General features: G+C 45.3%; 1 protein-coding gene across 6 annotated transcripts; it reads right to left on the bottom strand.

The window, feature by feature from the left end:
- LOC123487350 (regulatory-associated protein of mTOR-like) lies at positions 1 to 27264 on the bottom strand. Of its 6 annotated transcripts, none has more exons than XM_045218572.1 (15): positions 27038 to 27264; positions 22553 to 22656; positions 22166 to 22358; positions 21634 to 21744; positions 18667 to 18772; positions 16888 to 17002; positions 15930 to 16054; positions 14199 to 14324; positions 11344 to 11394; positions 6745 to 6851; positions 5741 to 5868; positions 3435 to 3521; positions 3096 to 3212; positions 2681 to 2810; positions 1 to 2417 (listed from the first exon to the last, which is right to left on the bottom strand). In XM_045218572.1, the coding sequence occupies exons 1-15, from the start codon at positions 27227 to 27229 to the stop codon at positions 2349 to 2351; spliced, it is 1761 nt and encodes a 586-aa protein (XP_045074507.1). In that variant the 5' UTR covers positions 27230 to 27264; the 3' UTR covers positions 1 to 2348. The 6 variants fall into 6 exon arrangements, with proteins under 6 accessions (XP_045074507.1, XP_045074505.1, XP_045074508.1 ...); XM_045218570.1 differs by having other exon boundaries at positions 22553 to 22683; positions 27038 to 27261; XM_045218573.1 differs by having other exon boundaries at positions 14223 to 14324; positions 27038 to 27261.
- Between the last annotated feature and the right edge of the window lie 137 nt (positions 27265 to 27401).

Below are 27401 nucleotides of genomic sequence, written 5' to 3'. Positions count from 1 at the left end.
TCTTGTTGTGTATTTGGTTTATTTTACTGACTTCACCTCCTGTCTTATAAACCAGTCAGCAAAGCAGTCTACCGTCACAGAGAAACACCTGATTGTTTCAATTTTTCCTTCTATGTCTTTAAAGTTTATTTTGTTTCCATATCTAAAATGTTAAAACTCAAAGCAGGATATCTAGATGTGATTCTGAGCATGGCTGACACACAGCACTGTGGGGGTTTTGCTGTAGGTGTCAGTGAAAGCAGTGAAGGCTGTAGTACCTCCTCCATACACTAGAGGGGGAGCTACAGAGCGTAGTGGGGCTTGGTTATGACTGCGAGTGCAGCCGCTTATACAGAACGCATGGCATGTGTTACCGGTTACCTTCAGTCCACAGGCAAAGCATTATTGTCCATTCCTTTCTAGGTTGACCTTAGAGGCAAAAAGGTGAGGGTAGCATCCATGGGTGAGTATGAGGAGAGACACCGGGTGGGAGAGAGCGTCTGTGAAAGGGGGAGAAACAGTCCTCTCCCATCTCTCCATCCCACTGAGATCCAAAGGCAAACAAACACCAGCAAATTAAAAATATAAAATTACAAAAAAGCGAATGGGGGAAAAAAAAAGTTTAAAAGAAAAACAGGAAGGTCACATCAAGAGTAACACCAGACCTTGTGGCAGTCAGACCTCTGTGTCTATCATGCGGAGACGTTGTGGTATTCTGTGGTATATTGTGGCTCATGAGGTACCTGAGCTAGTGTTGGAAGTTGACAGGAGAGCTGTGGCTTTTAACAACAAGGACACTGAACTGAAGAAGCGCTATGGAGCATTCCTGTGTATTTACCATTGGTATTACACCAAGTGAGGAAGGTCTGAAGTCACTCCTGTTTTTTGACTCAACTCTATCACAATCTTCTTGAAACTCCCTTTCTGCTAAAGAATATCAAACCAAACACGTCTGGCAAATAAAAGCAAGGTTAAAAGAAAAAAATTAAAGATAGGAGAAAATAATTGCTGCAGACTTTTCTCCAAAAACTGTAGCGGATAGCAGGGGGGAGGTTGGTTGTTGGCACACAGGGGAAAGGGCTGCCTAGGGCTGGGGTGTGTGTTTCTGGGGACAGTCCTTGCACAGTTCATAAAGTCCTCATAAGCCTGTGTGCGAGGATGCAGCAAAGTAGCAGCAGAACCCTCTGCCCCACAAGACCGCTTCGTATTGCTGTCAATTGGGATGAGGGGATGCAGTGGGCGCTGTTTTTCTTCTCGTCCAGCCTCAGAGTGCTTCTGGCTGGGGTTATGTCTGTAGGAAAGACTGGGGATGGGCATGGTCCAAGCGGGCCTCAGCCAGAGCTCTGGAGCTGATACTTCAGGACCCCAGCGAACTGCTCCGTGTCTCCCAGTGCTGGGGCTCCTCAGGCGGGTATGGCTCAGCTGTTGAGTGGGGGGTCTGGAGCTGGAGCAGCAGAGGCTTGGAGGCTGTACAGAGCTCCTTGCTAATTCATTATTGCTTTGCAGGTAGGGCAGACAGGTAGCATTCAGTCTTGGGATTAGAACTGAGCAGTAGTCACCCATTGTGCTAAGGACAATGGAGATGAATGGCAAAGGTTGGTGAGTTTAGCACAATTGGGCGCATGGATGCAAGGAGGTTTGGTTAGTCCTACAGTATAGCATGGTAGTGGACATCTATATGGGCATCAGTTTGTGTCCAAGGCTGTGGGCCAACTTTGGGCTCATCTGTGCTCTGTTCTACATTTAACTTTCTCACACACCAGATGCTCCCCGTCGGTCAAAGTGCCTGGCCGGAAAAGCACGTAGTCCACCATCTTGTGAGCGAGCAGTGAGAGAAAGTCTATTAGCTATTGCAAGGGTGGGGGGGGTTTTCAATAAGGGTCATGCGGGCGTCCGTGAGCCACGCCTTTAGGTCCAGAGTCATGTGTGAGTGTGTGTGTGAGAGTAGAGAGGGAATTGTCTATCTCTTGACAACCCCTTGACCCCGATGCATAGAGGTCATAGAAAAGTCATGTAGAGGTCATTCAGAGTTCATTCAGGTAGTGACAACGCCAGTCTGCCCCAGCCAAGGCTGGAACCTTTAAAATAGACCTATTATTTGTCTCTGTATATACGCAATTAAATATACACACTCCTCAGCACTGCCAAGTCTACAATCAATAGCTTCATAATAAGAATATGAATAAACGATCAAGAATAATAATATAAGTCATCATAACATGAGTTTGTCAGCAGCCGTCACTATAGAACATTCAGGGGTGGTAATAATTGCATATGTACATTAGAAGTCATTTACATCCTGGCTCCGAGGGGAGAGAGGTCAGGGGTCAAAGGTAAAGTTCGAGGCGGGGGGGGTTGATGCTGAGGGGTTATCTGAGCCTCTTCTCCGCTGAGTAGATGGACATGTAGTAGTCGTTGCTGCCCACCGCTAGGTGGGGCTGTTGGGAGAGGAGAGAAAGAGAACGAATATAATGGACTCATAAGACAGGTGTAAAAACATTCATTTTCCAAACCATTTAGTTTAATTAGGTGTGATGAAAAGACATGTACAAGTTAGTAGGTTTTGCAGAGTATAATCCTTGTACCAACGCAATTCCAACTTATTCACTTGAATGCATTATTCACCCAAATCGTAGTTCCCATGAAATGTTTTCAAGTTGGGATTCAGACTACTATGAACAGAGTAAGAATGCCATAGTACCCAGTAGGGATGGAAGGCCAAACAGCTGATAGCCCCGATCCTTTGGCCCATGAACCCCTCATAATACTTGATGTTGCTGATGACATCACCGCTGGAGTTGTACACCGCTATGAACTGGTTCATCGATCCACTGGGAAAGGATGGCGAGAACGAGAGAAAGAGTGAGAAATTAGTTTCATAGCTGCCATACCAAATGTAGCAAACGTTGAAATCGTCAGACCGTCCCCCACCTTACACCCGTTAATAACATGACATATAGTATTGACCACATTTAATTCCTAAAAAGTGAGTTTTGACCATAGAGTTTGACAGAGGGCTAAAACGGATTAAATCCATCTAGTCCTCTATCTAACCTCCATGGTTTAGACCAATTATAAAGGCCCTTCCTGTGTTGTGCCGTGACCTGTGAACTCACCAGGCGAACAGGTTGGCCTGTGGATGGATGTCCAGCGCTGTTAACCCCTTCACCGTCTGCAGCACGTTCACAGAGTCAGGCGACCGCAGCTCGAAGAACCGCACGTCTCCATCAACACTGGGGAGGAGGATGAAGGTACAAACAGTACATGACATTTCATCACATCCATTTAGATCTACAATAAGTAGGGTGCTGGTCTTGGACTGGGCCAAAGAGACAGCAAGAGAACTAGAGTGTGAGAGAGTGGAAAATAGTAGTATGACCATATTTGGGCACCCGAATATGTCACAGAAATAATCCAATCAATCAACCATTCAATCAATCACCAATGAGCACTACCTGACACTAATGATTTTGCCATCCGTCTGCTTCTGTAAGTGGGCCTTGACCACCCAGGACGAGTGTTCCCGGTACGTCATCACACGACTGTGGAAACACAGAGGAAAAGCATCACCAACTTTACTCCACCTACAACCATGTTGTTGTTCACAGGAGAGACAGAGGAAGATGCGAAAAGTATGCAGCGTGGGTGGATGGACTCCCACACACTTATTAACACGCAAGATGCCACACAGTGTAAAAGTGACCGACGTGTGAGAATTTAAAGCAGTGTCATTGTGTTGAATGGAGTCTATGTTATCAATCAATCAAATGTATTTCTAAAGCCCTTTTTACATCAGCAGATGTCACAAAGTACTATACAGATACCCAGCCTAAAACCCCAAACAGTAAGCAAGGCTGCAGTGTGTGTATATGGCCACTGGGTGTCGCCCTAAGTACATGGGTATAATCACTATAGGACAGCCCCTCTCCATGGTAACAGCATCCACAAATCTAGGATTTAGATGACCTAACCTCAAATCCTAGCTTCAAGAAGTAGAAAACAATCTGACCCTGGGCCAGCAGTAAGTAGCAATCAGAAAGCGAAAGTGAGGACCAAAACCTATCCCTGTTCCCTTCGCAAAAATAGTTGTGTAAGAGTGTGCACGAGTGTGTGTTTGCCTATGTGTGTATGCGATGCGTGTGTTTGCTTAGCCCTCTACTGGTTTTAAAGGAGAGCCAGGAAGACCACATAGGGAAAGTGTTCTACAGTCTCAGTGCCTGAGGGGAAGCTCTTAAATTAGCATTAGTTAAAGATTTATGGGACATTTTATGGCTTAATTGCTCTGTTTTCTCTTTGGGGGGGAACTAAAATAATGTTTGGCTGTGGGGGGGAAGCATTTGATGACGCACACGACCGTTTGGACACAGGATGCGGCAGGAGAGCTGGGAGCTGCACAGGTGAGAATACAGCAAAAATCACTTCATGAACAACTCATCAATTAAATTATGTACAGTGATATGAGTCATCAAATAAACAGCCAGTTTATTAAGTACACCACCCCGTTCACGAAAATGGATCGCTCCTACAGACAGTGAGTGACGTGGCCATGGCTTGCTATATAAAGCAGGCAGACAGGCATCGAGGCATTCAGTTACTGTTCGATTGAACGTTAGAATGGGCAAAACGAGTGACCTAAGCGACTTTGAGCGTGGTATGATCATCGGTGCCAGTATCTCAGAACGGCCGCCCTCCTGGGTTTTTCACACACGACAGTGTCTAGGGTTTACTGACAATGGTGCGACAAACAAGAAACATCCAGTCAGTGGCAGTCCTGTGGGCGAAAACAGCTCATTGATTAGAGGGGTCGAAGGAGAATGACAAGAATTGTGCACGCTAACAGGCGGGCCACAAACAGACAAATAATGGCGCAGTACAACAGTGGTGTGCAGAACGGCATCTCGGAACGCACAACTTGTCGATCCTTGTCACGGAAGGGCTATTGCAGCAGACGACCACACCGGATTCTACTCCCATCAGCTAAAAACAAGAAGAAGCGGCTCCAGTGGGCATGTGATCACCAACACTAGACAATTGAGGAGCGGAAAAACATTGCCTCGAACATGACAGCGAGTTCAGTTTACTTGAGTGGCCTGCACAGTCCCTAGACCTCATAGCCAATAGAGCATCTTTGGGATGAGATGGAACGGGCTGTTCGCAGCATGAATGTACCGCTGTCAATCTGCAGCAACTGCATGATGCCATCGCGTCAGCATGGACCAACATCCCTGTGAATCGTTTCCAACACCTTGGAGAATGCCCCGAAGAATTTAGGTTGTTTGGAGGCAAAGGGTAGTCTGACCCGGTACTAGATTGGTGTACCGAATATACTGTCCGGCAAGTGTAGATAAAACTAAGAAAGAACTGATCAACAGCTTTACATATTTTTCTTTGCTCAAACGATTTTACATTGTGTAATATGATAATTAAGGGGATTGAAAAAGCACTCTTGCATAAAATATATCTGATGAGAGCTTCATTAAACATTAAGACACACAGCTTCTCTCTGTGGTACTGGGAATAAGAAACCTTATGATTTAGTCATGAATCAGGAAGATTAGTAGCCCATTCACATTTACCTCACAAGTCACATTTTAGACAGAATAATGTGATGAGGTACATGTGCGTGTAGGGATGATTCTCACTGTTGAAGCCTCATGAAAGCGTGTAGTCAAGGTGTGGTGGCACCATTAAAAGTGTGTGTCTGCGTTTGTGTGAGCGTGCGAGCGTGTGTGTATGTATGTGCGCGTGTTAGACCACTCACCACTCGTTGGCGCCCATCCTTCTGTCATAGACGCGGACCGAGCCGTCGCCAAGCCCCGCCGCGATGAGAGACCGCTGTGAGTCACATGATAGGCTAGTCACACAGCTGTCTGCCCCCGTTGGGATGTCCTGGTAGACCACACACACACACAATTAGTTAAAGCAATATGGAAAAAAATTAACGTAATTACATAGTCAAGGCCGTGACATGACAAATGTTGTGGTTGTCACGGTGCCCATTAAACATTGAGTAACTGGCTAACAACTCGATCAATCACGTCTACAGCTGACTGATGGAGAATGTCGTCTGGCCTTTGCCGTCAATACAGCCCGAGACAGGGCAGGGTTCGAATACTTCACATACTACTGTCTGTCAAATAGTAGGTTTAACAGGTTGAATGGAAATACAATTGATAATGTTGAACCAGGTGCTGAATACCAGAACGCATACAGTGCCTTCCGAAAGTATTCATATCCCTGAACTTATTCCACATTGTGTTGTGTTACAGCCTGAATTCAAAATTGATTAAATAGATTTTTTTCTCACCCATCTACACACCATACCCCATAATAACAAAGTGAAAACATGTTGTTTTTAGGAATTGTAGCTACTTTATTTACATTTTTTTTCTTCTAAAAACATAATTCCACTTTGACATCGTGTTATTTTGTGTAGGTCAGTGACACAAAATCTCAATTTAATCAATTTTTAATTCAGGCTGTAACACAACAAAATGTGGAAAAACTCTAGGGGTGTGAATACTTTCTGAAGGCACTGTAAACCGATATGCAAGAAGGAGGGGGAAAGTATCCACAGTTCCACAGATTGTCATTATGTTCCCAATGGACCCAATGGACCTATTGGTCAAAACAATAACTTGTAGAAGGGATTTGAGATTCGTCACCTGATAAATAATGGATGTGCAGAGGCAACTGTGACATTTCAAAACATTGTCATTGATAAAGAGGTTAGGGAGCATGATCAGTGTGTGCGTTTCTCTTTACCTGGACCTTCATCTCCCTCTCCGTGTCCCAGATCCTGATGACCCTCACGTCTCCAGACGTCATCAGCAGCCCCGTCTCCTGCTCCCAGTCCACCACCATGCCTGCACCTAAGAGAGGACATTGGTTAGTAACACACACAAAGATACAAGGGAACACACACAGGCGGAAACACCATTGACAAAGACCCAGCTGTCAATGTCTGGGACTCGGACACATGATCTACCAGCTGAGCACAGGTTCTGCTGATCTGCCCAAAGTTCTCAGACACACACTCAGACTGAAGGCCTGGCGGATGTAAACAGGAAACCCACCATCTGAGTCAACTGTGGGTCAAATGAAAGGTCACTGTCTGACACCAGCCATCAGGATATCACTAATATCTATCCAACCCTAAGGGTAGGGGGCTATATACATTTGGAATTTGGGACGGTTGCAAACCCTGTGACTCACAACAGGCTGAGGTTAAAATACCAAACTACTCTACCAGATGTTACTACTGGCAGGCAGCACTGACAGGGTGTCACACCCAGAGAGAGAGAGAGAGAGAAGCCGTCAGCACCTCCATATGCTGCTACTGAGAGAGGGAGTCACAGAGCTAAGCTGTGGTCGCGTCTCAACCGTACTTGATAAGCCGCTCTGTGACACCTGGCAGAGGGCCGGGGGCGTAGCCTAACCTTGACGGACAGGTGAAGACTGGCAGAGGGACACTGTTTCCCAGAGTGTTGTACCTGTGCTGTGTGATAGACAGGTGTGGAGAGCAACAGGGGATAACTCTGAAAGCAGCTATGGGCTTTGCAACATACACACTGTAAACACACACACTTTGTCTCTCTAAGTGAATCGCACACTGCTTCTCTTCCTACTTTTCCTCCTCCTACATATCATGATCTCCTTCCTCTTCTCCCATTATCATAATCATCAACAATCCCAACCCTGTTCCATCTGTCTGGTCCAAATCCCTCACAGCCCTGTTTCAAAGCCCCAGTGTGGCTAGCTCTGGCGTCACAGCTACGCGGGCTGTTAGCTAGCTCAGGGCTCACATGCAGACGCGTGGGGGGGAACACTTCACAGAGTGTACTCAGCCACCCACAGAGCTGGGACACTCACACGCACATCTGTGATTCCCCCGTTACACACACGCGTGCGCACACACACACAAACACACACACAAACAACACAAGCGCACTCACGCGTGCACACACTCACAAACACAGAACAACTGGCCCCATTCAGAGACCAGAGACTGAGGGAGAAGAGGAGGCATTCCTTTGAAGTCTGGAGCTCTGCGTTAGTGAGAAATTCCCATCTCTGGTTGATGAAGAGAGAGGGAGAGGAAGGGAAATCTTGCTTATTCTTACTTTAACTATTCCAGGAAGATAGTACTAAAGTCAACGCTTACAAGCAGGGGTTGGAAACCCCAAACATTTCCAATCGTTTCGTTCTGAACAGAAGCACAATTTTTTCAGCTCCATTCCACTGTTCTGATCAGCATTATAAAGTTCTGAGCCGGTTCAAACCAGAAGAAAGTACCGGTTTATATATACTGAACAAAAATATAAACGCAACATGTAAAGTGTTGGTCCCATGTTTCATGAGCTGATATAAAAGATCCCAGAAATCTTCCATAAGCACCAAAAGCTTATTTCTATCAAATATTAAAATAATGGTTATGTTCCTGAACACCAGAGATCACATTCGTTCCCGGTTATGTTTCCGTTCCTCAAAAAACATAATTCTTTCCAGTTTTGTTGTTCCCTGAAACGGTTCCAACCCCTGCTTACAAGTCAACACACTGACTGAACCCAACGCCAGAAGAGAACAAAACGCCCTTCAAGTCCACCCCATCCATCCATATATCTATCCATCTATCCATCTTTCTTTCTCTCTTTCTCTTCTTTCCTTTCATCTTTTTCCTATTCCCACTCACTCCATCACCGCTCTTTTTCCTTCACTCCCTCCATACAGTTCATTCCTGACCAACTCCAATCCAAAGAAAATCTCAGGCATTGAAAGATTTTCCGTGCTTTAGGTCACATCAGGGTCAATGCATTGAGTTCTTACACCGACTCTATATGCTACTAGTCAACTACCCTAAAATGAGAGAATCAATCTGAGTTCCCTATGGCAGCCTAACCAGTGAGGCAGGGATCTTAGGAGTCCACACAGAAATCAATACCGACATTATGTATGGAGATGCGTGACTGAGGGAGTGTATATGAGGGAGTACTGCCTAGGCATTTCTGCCTCGTCACAATCTGATTCTCAGGGTTCTCCTTATACACAGGGGAATACCTCCTCGAATATATACCCTGCCTCTCTCTCTCTTTCGCTCTCTCTCCCTCATTCTCTCACCATCTATCCCTCTCTCCCTCCATCTCAAATTCCCTCCTAACTGGAGGCCCATTGTTCTCCTTAATAATGACTACAAAGGCGGCTAATGATTTAGTCAGCATTAGCATACTGTACAATGGATTGGATATTCGGGGCTGCCTGTGCGTGGGTGTTGCTGTGGCGTATAGGGGCTAGCTGCTAGCGCAATGAGGTTAGCGCTATATCTAGTATTCGCATAAGCTAGCGTTAGCGGTCTCCAGTGGCTAAGATAGCCCCATTCCACTACTCATTCTGCCCCTGCCTCTCTTCCCTAATCCCCTTCTCTCTATAGCTCTCCTTATATATCCCTCTGTGTCACTTTATATTTCCAATCACACATTCTTTCTCTCTAGAGGAGACTAGCACTGCCTCTGCATTCTCATTCCACACCATTATTACCTGTTGATGGATTGGCTCTCACACACCGCAGTTTATTAAAGACTGCACCCTTCCCTCTCCCCTCCTCTCTCTCTTTTCTTCCCTTCATTGCGTTTGCTTAGAAAGTGTCCTCCAGGACCCAGGTGATGGAATTAACTAGGACTACGCTGCACCCCTTTAGCATATAATTGACGATGAGGGTGTCACTATGGATGGGGTTGATTTGATGGACACTGACACCGGTAGTTTTACGAAGCTTTTGGTGCTAGGCTAGTTGACCTGTGAGCTGACGAGAGACATAAGCTCTAGAGTGGAGCGGTGCCTGTATTTAACCTGTATTACAGACTAAGGGAGTCTGATAATTACAACAGTGATCCAAAGTCGCTGAGCCATCTGAGCCTTCTCTTATTCAGTCTCTGTTTGTCCCTCTCTGTCTGTTCCTCTCCTAGTCCCTCTCTGCCCCCCACTCTGTTCCTCGCTCTCCACGTATCCTTTTGTGCTCTTGTATCTCCCAGCCAATACCTCCCAGAGGCCTTTTTAACAAGCCTCCAGCCATCCAGTGTATGTGGAGTAGGACACACATCTCCCCCCCCCAGCCAAACAGCCCCAGGACTGCCCTACTTTCACTCAAACTTCCCTAGTCTAGTCAGAAAAAATAAAATAAATGAAAAACTTCCTCAAGCTGCTGCAGGAGAAAAACGGAGAGTTGAGGGGCGTGATAGACGAGAGAGAGAATGAGAGAGGGGGGAGAGCGCAAGCCTTTACAAACGACATCTGCATGAGAACTTAATTAGGTCTGCGCTCTGTCTGTGTGGACGGTAAGTCGATGTGCGTCTCCCTCTCCGAATGCTAAACAAACACTAATGATAGCTCCATAGGGTGTAATGAGGGCTGAGAGGGAGACGGAGCCTCGCACTGCGCTGCTCCACAACAAATAAACACCCAAACAGGCAGGCAGGCTCTCCCTCTCTCATATCTCTCTCACTTTCCTCTCTCTGTCAATCCCTCACTTTCTCTCCTCTCTTTCTCTCTACCCTTTCCTCCTTCCCTATCTCTGTATTATCTTCTCTCCGACACACGTTGCATGCTAATTCAGCTGCAGAGGAAAAACCCAGGTCTGGATGAAGATAGTTTTAAGGCCCCCTGCTTGGCTGTGGAGGGAACTAATCATGGGTACTCTAGAGTCTGGAGTTTGGGCCTCAGGGCTAGAGGTTGGAGAGAAGTATTGGACATTATTTCTACTATCAACATCACACATGACCAGCAGGCCTCTAATTATACACTTTAGATGATTGAGGATGCCCTAAAAATGATATTTTATAACACATATGGTGGGGGTGCCGTGTTGATAGTTCTAAGACTAATTGGGGTTCCCTGATTTGTGCACTATTCCCACTGGAATTCGAACCCTGCAATGATATTGGGCAGATAGTACCAGAAACGTCATATTCCCATATCACGCTGGAAAAAGGCTCTAACTATATCTACACAAACTGTTTTTATTATCATTTATTCATAAAGGGTCAAACAAGTAAACAAAGTTAATAATTCATAAAAACAAACATGACAATCACGCTATATCTGCATTTAACTTGCGTGCGAAAGCTTACAGTTAAAACTAGAGAGTTGTCTGGGCAGAGTTTGTCACCCATCATGTCTGTTTTGTACATGACCACCGGTAGGAAGACACGACACCAGCTTTGGCCTGTGTGATAGAGGGATACTGAAGAAAGAGGCCTGGGGGGTGATGAAGGGGTCTGGTTACAGGAGGAAGAAGTAGTGCAGGGACAGACTGCTGGAGTTTGTGCAGCACACAGTCAGATGAGGGGAAAAGAAGATGGCAGCACTCACCTCCCTGTCCCTTACTCCTGTCAAGATAGATGGAGACCCGCCTGGCCAGACCTGCGAGGGGAGGAGCAGAAAGGAGATGGGGAGGAGCCGGGGAAGGGGGAAAGGAGAGTCAGAAGCACGTCAGCCCCAGCACAACACACCGTTAGCAAGGACCCCCGCATGCACGGACCTACACACACACACACATAAGCGCGCACAGACACATACACAATGAGCAGCGGAAGAACAAGGCTGCAGTTTCCCCAGCATTACAACTTCCAAATTAATACCGCTGATACACCCGGATCAAAAACTAAAAGAGTGAGATATTCCACTACTCAACTACTGGCTGTGCATTTAAAACAGGCTCCAGATAGTTACACTCCATCTTAAATCATATACGCGCCCTACGGCCTTGGTCAGAAGTAGTGCACTATATAGGGAAAAGGGTGCCATTTGGGATGTAGTTCATATCTCATCTAAAATCCTGGAGGGCAGAGGAGTCTAAATCCCCAGTACCACAGGGCAGATAAGTGTGTGTGTGCACCTTGTTGAATGCACGTGTGGTTGGTGTTCGTGCATGCGAGTGTGAATGTGTATGTGTGTGTATGCATGTACTCTGAGTGTATTAACAACCCAAAACACCTTCCTAATATTGAGATGCACCCCCTTTTGCCCTCAAAACAGCCTCAATTCGTCGGAGCATGGACTCTACAAGATGTCGAAAGCGTTCCACAGGGATGCTGGCCCATGTTTACTCCAATGCTTCCCACAGTTGTGTCAAGTTGGCTGGATGTCCTTTGGGTGGTGGACCATTCTTGATACACACGGGAAACTGCTGAGCGTGAAAAACCCAGCAGTGTTGCAGTTCTTGACACACTCAAACCAGTGCGCCTGGCACCTACTACCATACCCCGTTCAAAGGCACTTAAATATTTTGTCTTGCCCATTCACCCTCTGAATGGCACACACACAATCCATGTCTCAATTGTCTCAAGGCTTAAAAATCCTTCTTTAACCTGTCTCCTCCCCTTCATCTACACTGATTGAAGTGGATTTAACAAGTGACATCAATAAGGGATCATATCTTTCACCTGGATTCACCTGGTCAGTCTCATGGAAAGAACCTGTTTTGTACACAGTGTATACATGTGAATGTGTGTGTGTCAGTGTGTTCTGCAATATAACAGGACTAACTGCATATAGCATAGTGAAACATCATTAACACCAATACAACTATTACTGTGTGGGGGGAGCTAGCAGCCTTGTTCTGCCCCTCATGTAATGAGGGAGAGGAAGACGGAACATAAAACCAACCAAAGTCAACGTAGCAGCAAAGTAGCAAGCCAGAATTAGAGGATCTGAATGAAATGAGGCAAAATGAAGAGGAATAGCACCCGACACAAGCCGTTACTGGATGGAGGGGAGAGCTTGTGTTATGGAGATGGGGGAGATTTTGGAACGCGTGTGTGCTTCTGAAGCCGTTACAATCGCTGCCAATGACGATCTCACAATGGCATCTGTTCATTTGAGCTGCGCTACCCGTATCAACGCAAGCTTGAGCTGTGCAGGCCATCTCTACCTCCAAGGTGAAGGGTGGTTACCCTGCTAAATCCTGATTGCTGAATACCTTGTTGCTGACCATGATATGTGCCCTACTCTGAAATCTTCAGGGATGTGTGTGTCTGACGGCTCTCCCTGTGATGCTTAGCTAAGTGTGTCGCCTCTCAGCAGGTACACTGAGCAGGGACGTTGCTCATCTTTGTTAATAGGGACACACACAGCTGGTGGTCCGCTGTACTGTCAGTCAGTCAGAACACATACACTCATTGAATAGAATGAGTGTGTCTCATTCTAGGATTCTACACAGAGCTGTCAAAGCTAACATCCTGCTAGCTAGCTCCCTTGCCTGTCCTCCTGCACACCCACCACAGATAATAATTGAATGTGATTCAGCTATGTATTGAATGTCATACAATAGATCATCCTTGACCTGTATGTGCGCACACACTTCTAATACTGTACATTGCATTTTAATTACACTGTTTATACACACACACCGCATATTTATTTATATACTGGATTCTTGACATTGCCCACTAATATATCTACTGCTGTATATATTCTTAGTATATCTTGTGTAAATTCATCCAGTGTACATACGTATCAGATTGCATTTAGATTACTGTTAAGCCGCTTTTTGGGTTGTTGATTCGATTCGTACCGACATGTCTTCATTTCTTTATTTGTATTATTTGTGTACTAGATTGACATTTTACTGCATTGTTAGGAGCTGGTAACCATAAGCATTTCACTGCACTCGCTATAACATCTGTATGTGACCAATAAACGTTGATATGATTTGACACAATTCTAACTCAAGCCTATATTGCACCAAAACTGGTGATCAGCATCAAAATAAATGCCTGTATTTGTATGAAACACTGCACATGGTCCCTGACAAATGAATGAATGAATGCAGTATGAAGTAGCCCGTTTCCTGCACCTGCCATCCATAAGCATAGCCTATAGTTCTCTGAATGGCTACATGTCAGAACTATAGAGAGGAACATAGACAAGCGGTTGACAGATGTAGAGTGGGAAATATGAGAGGGTTGGAGAGATGGTGGAAAAGGAGTGTGGGGAGAAGGGGGCCTGAATTCTGAACGGTGGGGAGGAAGAGGGGACTTGAATAATGGACGCTAGGACTAGGTGGATTGAGGGTTTGGGGTGGGGGGGAACGGGGTAAAGGTTGTATTGTGTGTAGTGGTGGTGGTGGTAGGACAGGGGGGTAAACTGAGGTTGATAGGGAGGTACACTGAGGGTCTAGGCTGATAAATGGAGGGGGTCTAGGGGGTAAACAGCGTGGTCTTTACTGTGGGAGCTGGAGGATGGCTGACCTCGGGTGGTGGGGAGCATGTCGGACAGGCCTTGCCAAGCTGTCACCATCTCTGGGTTCCGCTGGTCCGCAAAGTTCTTCCAGATACGCAACGCCCCGTCATCTAGAGGAGGACAAAGAGAGAGGGAGAGGGGAGGGAGAGAAAGGTGGGAGTGGGAGGGTTGCAGAAAGAAAGAAAGAAAGAAAGGGGGGTAGGTGACAGAGAGAAGGAAGGAAAAGCAAAGAGAGAAAAAAAACATGTTAAACATTATCATACAAGGTTAGAGGTAGCTAACAACTTCCATATTTGCACTTGCACAAACACTTCCTCCTTTTGTGCCCATGAGACGAAGCATGTGCACATGGATTTGAATTAAACGCTATGGCCTCGAGCACATCCATGACCTAAGAGTGCCGATAGAACACAACAGGAGCACAGTCTACGGTTGCATCCCAAATGGCACACTACAGAGTGCACTACTTTTGACCAGAGCCCTGTGGGTGCACTATATAGGGATAGCTATTTGGGAGGCATCCTATCCCTTAACATGCATCGCTGAACAAATCTCTGTACAAAAGAGCTAACAGACAAGTTCTTACGTTGGGTTTACACAAAGCAACTTTCAAGCAATTTTCCCTCGTCTCTTCAGCCTCTAGCCTCCTTCAACTCTACAAACTCATATGCACAATACAATGTGCTCGTGCCGCTCCTCCAAGAATGGTAGCCTTCCCACCACTTTCAAGCCCTGCCACCCATTCTACAAAGGTACCGCAAACTAAACTGAAACTCATTTCAAGGTTGTGTTAACAGGGGCTTGTTTCTCTAGTCCTCCTGAACAGATTGCCAAAGAATCCCAGAACGTTCAGTATTGAACCAGCCTAGGTCAAGGCCATGTTCCAATGTACACTTCCTTTCTTCCTAGAAGTAATGACTGATCGTGCTAGATCCTTCACTTCACGGTAGGGAAGAACTTCAAATACGGATGTATTTTGAAAGTCTTCAGACAGGGCTACAAACCAGGGTGAATGAATGACTACGTTCAAAATTACAGACAAAATCCCATGACTGTATATGACTTTGAAGCCGTGAACAGAATGGTGCTCTCCAGCAATTCAATATAATGCTGCCGACTTAATTCCTTTTATTTTTATTTAAGACATCATTTTTTTCACCCAGGGAACAGTGTGTGTTCCTGTCTGAGGATGTGAGCCAGGCTTGCTTATTAAGACTTCAAGGTCTAGGAGGAGGGAGAAAACATGCACATTTATTTGCTGCAAAATGATGGTGTCCTTGAATTGAGGCAACTAGGGTCTATTTGGTTTCTGCATTGTTCAAGATCTCTGCATTTAGCTCGATGGGGTGATGCTGAAGTGATTGACAGTTTGGGAGTTTGTTCGATTATTGCACGTGTGTGTGTGTGCTTGCATACGTTCGTGCGTGCGCGTACAAGATAATTGAGTCTGTGAGTGTATGTGTGTGTTCATGAGATCGCGAGTATGTGTATTTATATAATATTTTTTTTGTCATTTAGCAGACTCTCTTATCCAGAGCAACTTACAGGAGCAATTCGGGTTAAGTGCCTTGCTCAAGGGCACGGCGGAAGATTTTCACCTAGTCGGCTCGGGGATCCGAACCAGCGACTTTTCGGTTACTGGCCCAACGCTCTTTAACCACTAGGCTACCTGCCTGTGTGTACAGTGTATAGGTGTGTGTGTGTGTGTGTCTGACCTGTAGCAGTGAGCAGTAGTGAGCAGTCGTGTCCGTTGAGGTACTCCATAGCTGTGATGCGGGTGTAGCGAGGGTTCCCGTTGTAGAAGTAGTCCAACCTCTCCCCCTTCTCCCAGTCCCAGAAACTAGAGAACACACATACACTTTAGTTACTTCCAGCACTTTTCCCCAGCACTTTAGTTACTTCCGGCACTATACATCAAACCAAGTGTCTGTAGCACTGCCAGATATGTCTCTATGTGCGTCACTGGACTGTGTCATGGCCCTGATAGGGGCCAGGCTTTTCTCAGGGCTGCCACTACAGCATGTGTCTGAATGACCTGGTTCTGATGACTTTCAACTCTTTTTACAGAGATTAACACAAATAACCCATAATATATGGCTTGTATAGACATATCCAGTCCTCTCAGATCAGCAAACAGTCAATTGCCACATCTCAAATGGCTTCCTATTTCTCATATACTGTAGTGCTCCTTTTGGCCAGGGCTGAGGGCAGAAAGTTTCACACCCCTTGACCTTTTCCACATTTTGTTGTGTTACAAATCATGTTAAACACTATTATTGCACACAGAGTGAGTCCATGCAACTTATGACTTGTTAAGCACATTTTTACTCCTGAACTTATTTAGGCTTGAATACTTATTGACTCCATACATTTAAGCATTTAATATTTTATTAATATGTAAAAAATGTAATAAAAATAAATAAATAAAATATCCACTTTGACATTATGGGTTATTGTGTTTAGGCCAGTGACAAAACATCTCAATTTAATCCATTTTAAATTCAGGCTTTAACAACAAAATGTGGAAAAAGTCAAGGGGTGTGAATACTTTCTGAAGGCACTGTATGTGTCTGGCCATAGTAGAGCGTTATGTACAGGGATAGACTCATGTGAGACAGTCAATAATGTGTTTCCAAATATAGCTGAGGTGTTGCGTATAACACCGCTGTCTACCAGATGCTGTCTTTGTCTGCCACGGCGATGCAGGGGTTGAAGGGGTGGAACTTGACCACGGAGGGAACGCCAGGGTTACGGTTGATGAAGATCTGGTCATCCAGACGCGTCACGCCTAGAGGGGGAGGAGACAGAGCACTATCAGTCACCTGACACCAGTCACCAAACAAGGATCAAACACCAGTCGGTCATAGATAATAAAATATTGTCCAAAAATACAATCCATATATATTATTTGGCTTCATCAATTAATGAAAATAAGTATAGAAGTCTATATAAATGGGTGTGTGACTGTGGTATCACGATAGTAAAGATATGTTTGGATGAACACACTCTTGTAACTCCCATAAAGACTGGAACATTTGATAGTGAGAGCCCTATTCAATTGTCCTACAGTCACATTACAATCCTTGTCTAAAGGTCTAGCTCTCGCTACATTGCCATGACAACCATCATTTGTGTCGTCAATGTGTCCTTTGGCTATCTGGAATGTCTCAAAGTAGACTGTCAGGAATTTCAGAAAAGAAATACTAATTGAAAAATATTTCATAAAGTCGTAACAAAGGAAATACCGGAGGAAAATGTTTTGAATCTAGCCTAGCGAGACATTGGCAAGACCTTCGCCTCTCTACTTGGTGATCAAAAGCTGAAAAGGTGTTCATTAAAAGCTAGTCTTGTCTGTGTCGTTTTCTCTACCAAGCAAAATGCAATACTGCGAGAGGGAAACATTGTAACATTTTGTTGCTTTCAGCAAACTCATCACGTATTTCATCACAAATAAAACAGAGAAAAACAGACTTTAATCCGTTTTTAAAAGCCTTTAAGGTTGATTCCCCGACTCTCTTCTTTAATGTCTCTGTTGTCCGCCCCCCTTACCCTCTCTCTAACTCCCCCTATCGCTCTCTCTCTCTCTCTCGCTCCCCTCCCTACCCCTCTCTTTTCTCTGTCTGTGCTCCCCAGAGGCAGGAGAATGATGAGGGCAGCCTTAATCTTTTAGTCTCTCAACTTTAGAGGATGGGAGAAAGGGATGGTTAAAAGGGGATAGAGAGAGATACATGCGTATGTGAGCCTCAGCTCTGACGCCAATGGACTCGTGAGCATGTGTGTGTGTCCTGTGTGTGTGTGTGCCTGTAGGGGCTGGCAGTGACGTGGGAGTGTTAGCCATTCTGTTTGAGCGAGCTCTGACTTCACAGGGGTGCTGCGCTGAAGCCTGGGGTCTTTAATGTGTGTGTAGTGTGTGCATTGTGTTTATAGTGTGTGTGTGTGTGTGTGCGGGGGGTTCCTCTGACACAGAGAGAGACCCGTCTGGCAGAGCTTTTGGAACAAGGGGGGTTTCCAATAGATCCTCTCTCCCCCTCTAGCTTCATATGCATACTCACCAGTGAGGGGAACGTGTGTGTATCACTCTTCAAATATCCCCATATCCCTCTGCCACGGTATGCCATGGCATGTCTGACTAAGTGAGTGCATGAGCACAGTTTTCTTTCTATACTGTGGGTGAGTGTCTATACAAGAGTGACAGCAAATCTACACAAGTGTGGGTGTCTGTGTGTGTGTGTAGCTATGCATAGTGTATCTGTGTGTAGCTATGCATAGTGTATCTGTGTGTAACTATGCATAGTGTATCTCTGTGTGTGTAACTATGCATAGTGTATCTGTATGTGTAGCTATGCATAGTGTTTGTGTGTGTGTAATTGTCTATGCATAGTGTTTTTTTATTTATTGTAATCTTGTGTGTATGAGCTATGCATAGTGTATCTGTGTGTGTATATTTGTCACCTCTCTGCGTGATGCGTTGGCTCTGTTTTCGAACGCGGGCGTTCCTCAGGAACCTCCACTCCCTCTCTTTCCTCACCTGGCTCTCCACATCATGCTCCTCTGGAATCTAGAGAGAGGAGCGAGAGATAAATGTTTTCTTTCTATTATATTGAATAAGGCGGAAGCATGTCTAAACTGAAAGTATGAAAAATGTCTGCCCTCATTAACTGGAAGTCGCTCTGATAAACTTTCTAAAATTATATATATTCTACTATCTTAAAAAGAAGTGATTCCAGAGCTAACAGAGGAAGACACACTTGCTTCCCTTTCTCTCTCTCCTCCAATCACACTCCTTCATGGTCTTGTATAAAGACAAGAGCTTTGTGCTACTGAGCTAAATGAAAAGGGTTGCCTCTCAGGCTGCTAAGTGTTTTCTCCCACGTTTCAACTCTCCCTCTTCCTGCCCATCTAACACTCTCTTTATCTCCCCCTCTTCTCTCCTCTTCCTCCTCTCTTTCTGGCATCCCATTCTTTGGAATGATGGGTTAATGAGCTAAATGAAGAGGGTCGCCTCTTAGGCTTGAAGTGTTAAAAGCTCTATCCTTGCTTGTCCTCTCATCTCTCCTCCCCCTCTCTCCATCCATCCATTATCCCCTCCTCCTCCCCCTCTCTCCATCCATCCATTATCCCCTCCTCCTCCCCTCCCTCTCCATCCATCCATCGCCTCTCTTTCTGAGGGCTGCCTCTCAGGATGTGTTGATGGTTTTCTCCATCCCTCAGTCCCTGACAGGGAGAGAACAGGGAGAGGATCATTAGTGAACATCAATGGAGGTCCTCTGGTGTAACTGCAGAGGGCAAGGAAGGGATTGAGTTTTAGTGTTTCTGTGTGTGTGTGTGTGTGTGTGTGTGTGTGTACGTGTGTGTACGTGTGTACATGCGTGCATTTCTTTGTAGATTGTGTGTTTCCAAGTGGATGTGTGTGTATGTGTTTCTGTGCGTCTGTGTGCGCACACATGTAGATATATGTGTGTACGTGTCCTTGTGTGTATAGCTGTAACCATTAGCATTATGGACAGGGCTGGTAATGTACAGAGAAAGACTGTAATGGAGTGTAATGGTGGAGTGTTGCGAGGCCAGAGAGCTGCTGCTTATTAAGCACATGCCCCACCAGGCTCCCTGCTCTGCCCTCTGAATACTAAACACTAACAGAGCAGCCACACACTGACTACGTCCCAAACGGCACCCTATTCCCTATGTAGTGCCCTACTTTTGACCAGGGCCCATAGTGCGTTTTATAGGGAATAGGGTGCCATTTCAGACACAGCCACTGACTGTTACTGCAGCTGCTACCGCATGTGGATTCATATGCTCTGGTAATCACCACCAAGCACTCACAGTGACATAACACAGAGAGAGAGGGGTGGTGGGAGGGACAGGTGGAGGGAGATGGAGGGAGACAGGGAGGGAGTAAAAAGGACTGGAAGAGGGGAAGGGATGGTGGGTGGAGGGTGGAGGGAGGGAGGGAGGGAGGGAGAGGGTGAGAGAGAGGGGGAGGTACGATGGGAGAGGGAGAAGGAAGAAAAGATGGCCGGAGGGAGAGAAAGAGAGTAGAAGGGGGGAGAGAAAGAGAGTAGAAGGGGGAAGAGAAATATAGTAGAAGGGGGGAGAGAAAGAGAGTAGAAGGGGGGAGAGAAAGAGAGTAGAAGGGGGGAGAGAAAGAGAGAATGATTAAGTAAAGGACGCAAGGGAATAGTGTGTGCAAGTCACTGTTTGCTTGTACATCTCTACAGTGCTAAGACACTAAGGTCTGCCTCAGTCAGAGCTGATGAGTGTGTGTGTGTAGGTGTGTGTGTGTCAAGTTGAGAGGCTGTCATTATGCCGGGTCTCAGCTAGGGCTGCAGGATATGGGCAAATAATCTAATTGGCATGACAACGAATAAAAAAAGCCAGGTACAGTAGAAGTTGATGTGACAGGGTAGGAACCAAAGTGTTGGTCAGTTTCCCATGGGACCCTTATTACATTCATGGCGCTTTAAAAAAAGCGATATGGATATTGCACATGCCAATGTTGCAATTTCGATTATTTATGCAGCCCTAGTATCAGCCACTAATGTGGGACATTACACACTGACTGTACAATGACCCTGTCTGAGAAAGAGTGAGGGACACACACACACAACAAAAGGGCTGCTAATGGTTATGTAGACACACAAACACACACACACACACACACACCCCTCGTGCTGCTGACACAATGATATGATAACCTGTGTACAGATTTTTAGACACAAAGGCTCTTTATGGGAGCATTCCAGAAACTGCAAACACAGCTTTCTCATTTGTACTACTGCAAAGTCCCCACTTTGTTCCTCCCTCTTTCTCCTGTTTCTCAAGCCCCCTCTCTCTTCCTCTCTTTTCCACCTACAGTCTCTCCATCCTTTTCTCTCTCACACCTCCAGGCCAGAGTCAGTTTGGCAAAGTCAGCCGACCTCGAACCAGACGAGCTGGCAACGTTTATTTTTCTATTTTTTTATTTCAGAGAGGATGGAGAGATGGCTCCCCTAACTGCATTGCCAAGGCGCGTGTGTGTGTGTGCGAGAACACAGTGTGTTTGTGTGCGAGGACACGTTTGTGTGTCGGAGTGAGTGAGTGTGTATGTGTGTGGAGACAGCCATACACGTGACTCAGCTGCTTCCTCTGACCATCAAAGGAAGGTCAGGAGCTGTAATAGGCTAAACAGCTTCCTTTGAACAGGTACTGGGACACACTACAGTATTGTGTGTGTGTGTGTCTGTGTGTGTGTGTGTGTGGGAGGGAGGGAGGGAGTATGTGAGAGAAAGAGGGAGGAAAATGGAGAGAGAGAGAGCATGAGAAAGAGGGAGGAAAATGGAGCGAGAGAGCGTGAGAAAGAGGGAGGAAAATGGAGAGACGAGACGGGAGAGGGAGAGAGCGAGTGAGAAAGAAAGAGAGAGAAGCGTAGTACAGTACCTTCATAACAGGCTGAGCAAAGTACTTGGCGCTCCAGTCACACAGCCCTGTAGACAGGTTGGCATTCATGTAGGCCTTGTGACCTCCTGGGTCATCTGCATCATCACCGGCCTAACACGCGCACAAACACAGACACACGCAGATAATTAAAAGAATATTCAAATTTAACACACTACCACTAATGCACACCACCACACTCTCAGAATTCAGTTTAAAATATAATAAAAGAAGATAAGAGTGCCTGGGAGATATCTTTTATAATGAATCAAACAGACTAAATTGACTAAAATTAAGCGTCTTAAGCAACTAGGATAATTTTTTCCCCAGAAGCCTTAATTGAGCAATTGAGGTCATTAGCATAAAATACTTGTTTAAATGGGTATGCTAGTGTAGTCCAGGGCCAGGATTTATTCTCAACTGACACTTCTTCCTTTACTATAGACTTCTGAAGAAAGTTAAGAAAAGTTGCGATTCCTCAGAAGTTAACCAGAAATTAGATTCTAGAAAATAAAGTTCTTAGATGTCAGGGTACCTGTTCAGAGCCGGAGGGCCCCTTGTCGAACATCTTGCGCGTGCGGGGGAACTGGTGGGAGTGGGGGGCCTGTCCGCCCAGCGTGGGGGTGTAGGGGGGTCGCGTGGGGGGCTGTTCTCCTACGCGTGTCGGGGGTTTGGGCACCTCGTTGGTCAGACTGGAGCTGCTGGCACTAGGCATGGGGGGAGAACCACTGCGGGAGGCGCAGATATGGGAGGGAGAAGGGGTTAGAGTAGGTGGCAGGAGAGCATTGGTGAGAAAATGAGGATGGTGGATGTAAAGTGGTGTGTGTGTGTGTGTGTTCTGCTACGCCAATATTCCTGGTAGGGTTAAGACTATGAAGATTGTGTGTGTAATATGAGTTGAGCGTGCATGCAGGTCACTCACCCTGCCTGGTGGATGTGTGTGCCCTTGCTGGTGGGGCTGGCGGGGGCCGACTGGGTGAGACAGCCAGAGTCCAGGATCCTCTGGGGCCGAGCGTTCATAGTGGCCTGGGGAGACAGAGACAGAGACAGGGCCTGAGAGACCAGAGAGAAGAGGAGAAGAGAAATGGAGAGAAGGAACATAAAAACAAATGGAGAGGGAAGAGAGAGAGCATGAGTACAAAAGTGCAACCCACCTCCCTGATGAATGATAATAGCCATGAAGAGCTCAATGTCATAAAACACAAGCAAGTAAGCTAAACCATACTTTGAAAGGAAACCTACTGTACCATGCTCAGTAACTTGAGCAGTTGGGTGAACTTCTACTGTATTTCAACATATTACCCTTTGACAAATGATCTATACAACAATACCAGCAACAGCCAGACACCTTGAAATTCTCTGTTCCATGGAGACAAGTCCTCCCCTACTTCCCCCATCAATAACAGAATCAACGACCAGTATAAACTGTAATAGCTATTCACCAGAGGGAAGTCAAACTCAATAAAGGGAAACCTGATGAATAACAGTGAGTTGTTTACAAAAGCCAGAGCAGAGAGAAAAACTTGGTGCGCTTTAGGAGATCCAGTTAACACCAGCAAACAAACACATTCCACCATCTGGAATTGCCTTTGCTTTGATTTATATGCTAATTACCAAGAGTAGTGTGTACTGTGTGTGTGTGTTTTGGGTTTCAGGTTTGTTCCTACTATACGTGTGTGTGTGGGTTGCGGCAGCATCAATTACTAGTGTTTGCAGACGAGCGCTTGATTAAAAAGTGTCTCCAAATATGAGAGAAGCATAGAAATGACAGTTGTTATTGATGGGCTGCCACTAATCTGAGAGGCTTCACAAACCGCAGTAGTAAAATATGAATTAGGTGGGAGAAACCAAGTAATTATCACACACCACCACAACAAATAATACATTGTTTGGAAGGACAATTAGATAAATGCTAGTTACCACACAAACTCAGAGAAAGCATATTGGCACAAATCTGTTAACATGTGCCACACACACCATCACAGCGAGAGAGAGCTGTGAGAAGCAGTACTCTCTTCAAAGGGTAAAATTAATCTAATCTCACACTGGGAGTCTTTGCTAAGTGTTAATCGAGATGCTCATATTAACTAAGGAACAATGGAGATATATTTTCTCTCTTTGTAAAGGGGTGAGGGAAAGCTATCGTTATTAAACAACAGTCACAGCAAGCGGAAGAAGAGGAAGAGAGAGAATAGCAAAAGGAGGAAGATGTGAAATTTTACACAATCAGTAAGAGCTGGTGATGGTGAAGTTAGTCTGACAGCGTAAGAAATTGAATTACCGGTATGTCATTTCCCATGCAACATACAGTCATCATCATGAATTTTGCATGGAAGGCAATAGTTATCGTTACCCCACAGACTAAGCTTCCTTTATGCAAAACATACAATTGTTGAGTAATTGTGTTCCATAATTGTATAGTATAAAGTGCTTGGTTCGAACCGACGCGTTCCACCATTGGTGCATAAACAGTCATCATCGACACATGGAAAACAACATGCATATTGTTCCCCAACAGCCAACGCTTCCCAGCATAATGCAAAACATTACATAGAATTGTTGCGCAACTGTGTTCCATAATTGCATGGCATTAAGTGCCTGGCTGGCTCAAACCAACGCCTTCCGCCACCGGTCTCTACATAGTCATCTTCGCCGCATAGGCATATCGTTTCCCCATAGACAACACTTCCTAACATAACGTATGCAAAACATGACATATTGTTGCATAGTTTATGGTGTTGAGTTCTTAGTTAAGTCCGCCACCGGTGCACTTAAAGGAGACGCCAACGCAGTGCTGTGGAACATCCTGTCCCCCCTTAATCTCGCTCTCCCACTCTACTTACTCTTACTAATCACTTCCAAAAGCCAAGCTAACAAAGTACACAAAGTTAGAGAGATACTGTCGTGTAAGTCGCTTTGGATAAAAGCGTCTGCTAAATGGCATTTTATTATTATTATATTATATAGACCATGTTATCACAGTGGGCCTCCTGGCCCGACCTGCAACCCAACGGCTTCTGCAGCAGAGAAAGTTAATAGCATCTGGGTCCCAAAAGGCACCCTATTCCCTATTTAGTGCACTACTGGGCCCTGGTCAAAAAGTAGTGCACTGTTACGGAATAGGGTGCCATTTGGGACGCAGTCAGCCAGTGTCTCTATATTTGAGTGTTTCATTATTCAAAGGGGGATTTAAATGTTCTGTGGGCGCACAAAAGTACAGAATACCTCCCTGATAAACGATAATAGCCCTGTGAAGCAGTCTCAAACTGAGGTGTGATTGGTTGGAAGGGGATGTGGTCTGATGCAAGAAGCAATCTGATTGATGGAGGCAGTACCGAGGAGGAGGGATTGTGGAAGTGAGAGTGGTGATTTTTTGCTGAGTAAGGCAGTAAGGCTCAGAGATTATGGGTTGAGAAGAGTGGGTAGGTCATGATCTCATGCAGTGGATTTCAGAGCTTTTTTTCTACCAGTGTTTCCGAATGTGCAAGAGATATTCATCAAGCCTGGTCCCACATCAGTTTGTGCTCTCTTGCTAACTCCTACTGGTGGTCTGTAGGAGTTGGCACAAGAGAAAACCAGATCTGGGACCAGAGGTGTATTCACTAGGATACCAACTAGAAGCAAACAGGCTGAAATGGGAAGGGACCTAGCTGAACTTGTGCAATAAGAAACACTGTTGCAAAACTGCACTAATGAATACACCCCGGGCTAACATTCATCCACAATGCACCCTCAGGACTGATGTTGGAGTGTGAGAGAATAGCAAAGACTCACATCCAGATTCTACTTCAATCTTATCTTAAATCGTATCATCACAAAGTATAGATCACATACTAAAAAAAAACCAATTAACCTTTAGGCTTAAACCTCTTAAGGTAAAAAATGCACAAAGTTAATTGGAGAAAAAAGAAGCTGCATGTATTTCATACTTCCATCCTCCTTGGCACCTGGCAACTCGGCGAAAAAATCCAAATTAAAATAGGATTGAATTTGCTCAGTTGACGCTCTCGCTTTAACGGACGTGGGCTGCACCAAACTGTTACACACTCCAGTCGATATTGCGTTTAGCACGGGGCTGAATACCTGGATTGACACTTGTTTTTATTTGTGTGTGTTTGTGTGAAGGCGTGGGTAGACCCTCTGTTCTTTCCTTTGAAGTGCTGCCAGGCTGAAGAGTGTGTGTAGTAAAGAATCACTGCCCTGTGAGATGTTTTTTTCTTGTTGAGGGGAGAAAGGTTGAGATTTCAAGGTTTCATTTCTCTTATGTACAGAATATACACCGTCCAATGGAATGCTTGCTTGCAGGTTCCTTCTCGACAATGCAACAATAAGAAAATAATTACGATAAGAATATGAAGATAAAGTCAATGGCTCAGCAAAATTTGCAATCCAATATTTGTTTGTGTGTATCTGTTTGTGTCGAACCATAAACACAGTTGAAGTATTCTCCATCTCATTGTTTGTTCATTACCTTTCATTTCTACGGCAATTATCATTTACAGGTTAAATCAGTCAATTGGAACCTGGGGTAGAGTAGAATGTATTGTGAGGGAGCGATGGTGGGGGGGGGTTGATAAAAGGAAATCCTCCAAAAATTATTTTAGGAAACACCACGGCAACAGAGAGATGCTAGTTAATCCCATGCTCATCTACAAGTGGATCAAAAGAGCAGGAAACAACAAAGAGAGAGAATGCGTCCCAAATGGCACCCTATTCCCTATGTAGTGCACTACTTGAATAGGGTGTCATTTTGGGACACCTCCAGATATTCACAGGGATCTCCAGCTGGGCTTCCCCCTGTTTCTGTCTCTGAGAGAAGAGTTGCATAGGAATGTGGATTATGTTGAGGAGAAAGAGTGAGTACACTCTGGAGACTATAAAAAGTTGTTAGAGACTCATGGTAAAATGCACTTTCCCGAGGCTGCAACAGTGGCCCATATTGTATATTTAAAAAATACTGCAGCATCATACATTATAGTCTATTGCAGTGTTTCATACATTAGAGTCTATTGCAATGCAGTATCTAATATAGTAAGTCCTGTTGTTTTTTTACAGGGCTCCAGTGGGGAGCCCTAAAGCTGCGAGGAAAGGATGGTGTCAGCAGCAGGAAATACAAGGGGGCTCTCTCTGGCGCGGGGGTCCAACAGTGGTTATTACACCTCCTTAAGTAACGGCAGGCCTCTCCTCTCTGCAGTGGCTGGCCTGGGGGAGTCGTTTCGCCTTAATTGCATTTGCACAAAAGTAATGGTCTCGAGGTGGGGAAAATGTCAGGGAAGAGGGAGTGTGTGTGTGTGTGTAAGTGAGAGAACGAACCACATTACCTTTTCAAAGCATAAAACACACCTAAAGAAAACCAAACAGACACACACACACCCGAGGGAGAGAGAAGAGTGTGTATGTTTAGTACCTTGTAGGCGATGCTGTTGAGGACCTTCATGGCCAGGTCAGACACCTCTGGGAATGGGTCGGCCGCCAGGTGTAGGAGAACCCTCCAGATCTGTGTGTAAACGCTGTTGAACGACACCCCTGCAAATACACACACAGCATGATTTACCATATACATAATGATCCAACATTCACAGACAACGTGACTTACCATTAATACACACACACAGATTTTCCATTCTCATAATGAGCCAACACAGTGTGAAAACCATCAATATACATTAGCGAACATCAACATTCTGTCTCCCATTCTCAACAAGCACACAAGCACATAAACACAGCATGATTACCATTCAATATTTGATTAGCGACCATCAATAAGCGAG

The sequence above is a fragment of the Coregonus clupeaformis genome, unplaced genomic scaffold, assembly GCF_020615455.1.
Source record: "Coregonus clupeaformis isolate EN_2021a unplaced genomic scaffold, ASM2061545v1 scaf1671, whole genome shotgun sequence".
NCBI lineage: Eukaryota > Metazoa > Chordata > Actinopteri > Salmoniformes > Salmonidae > Coregonus > Coregonus clupeaformis.
Note: the sequence above shows the minus strand (reverse complement) of the source record. Positions and strands in the feature narration are given on the sequence as shown.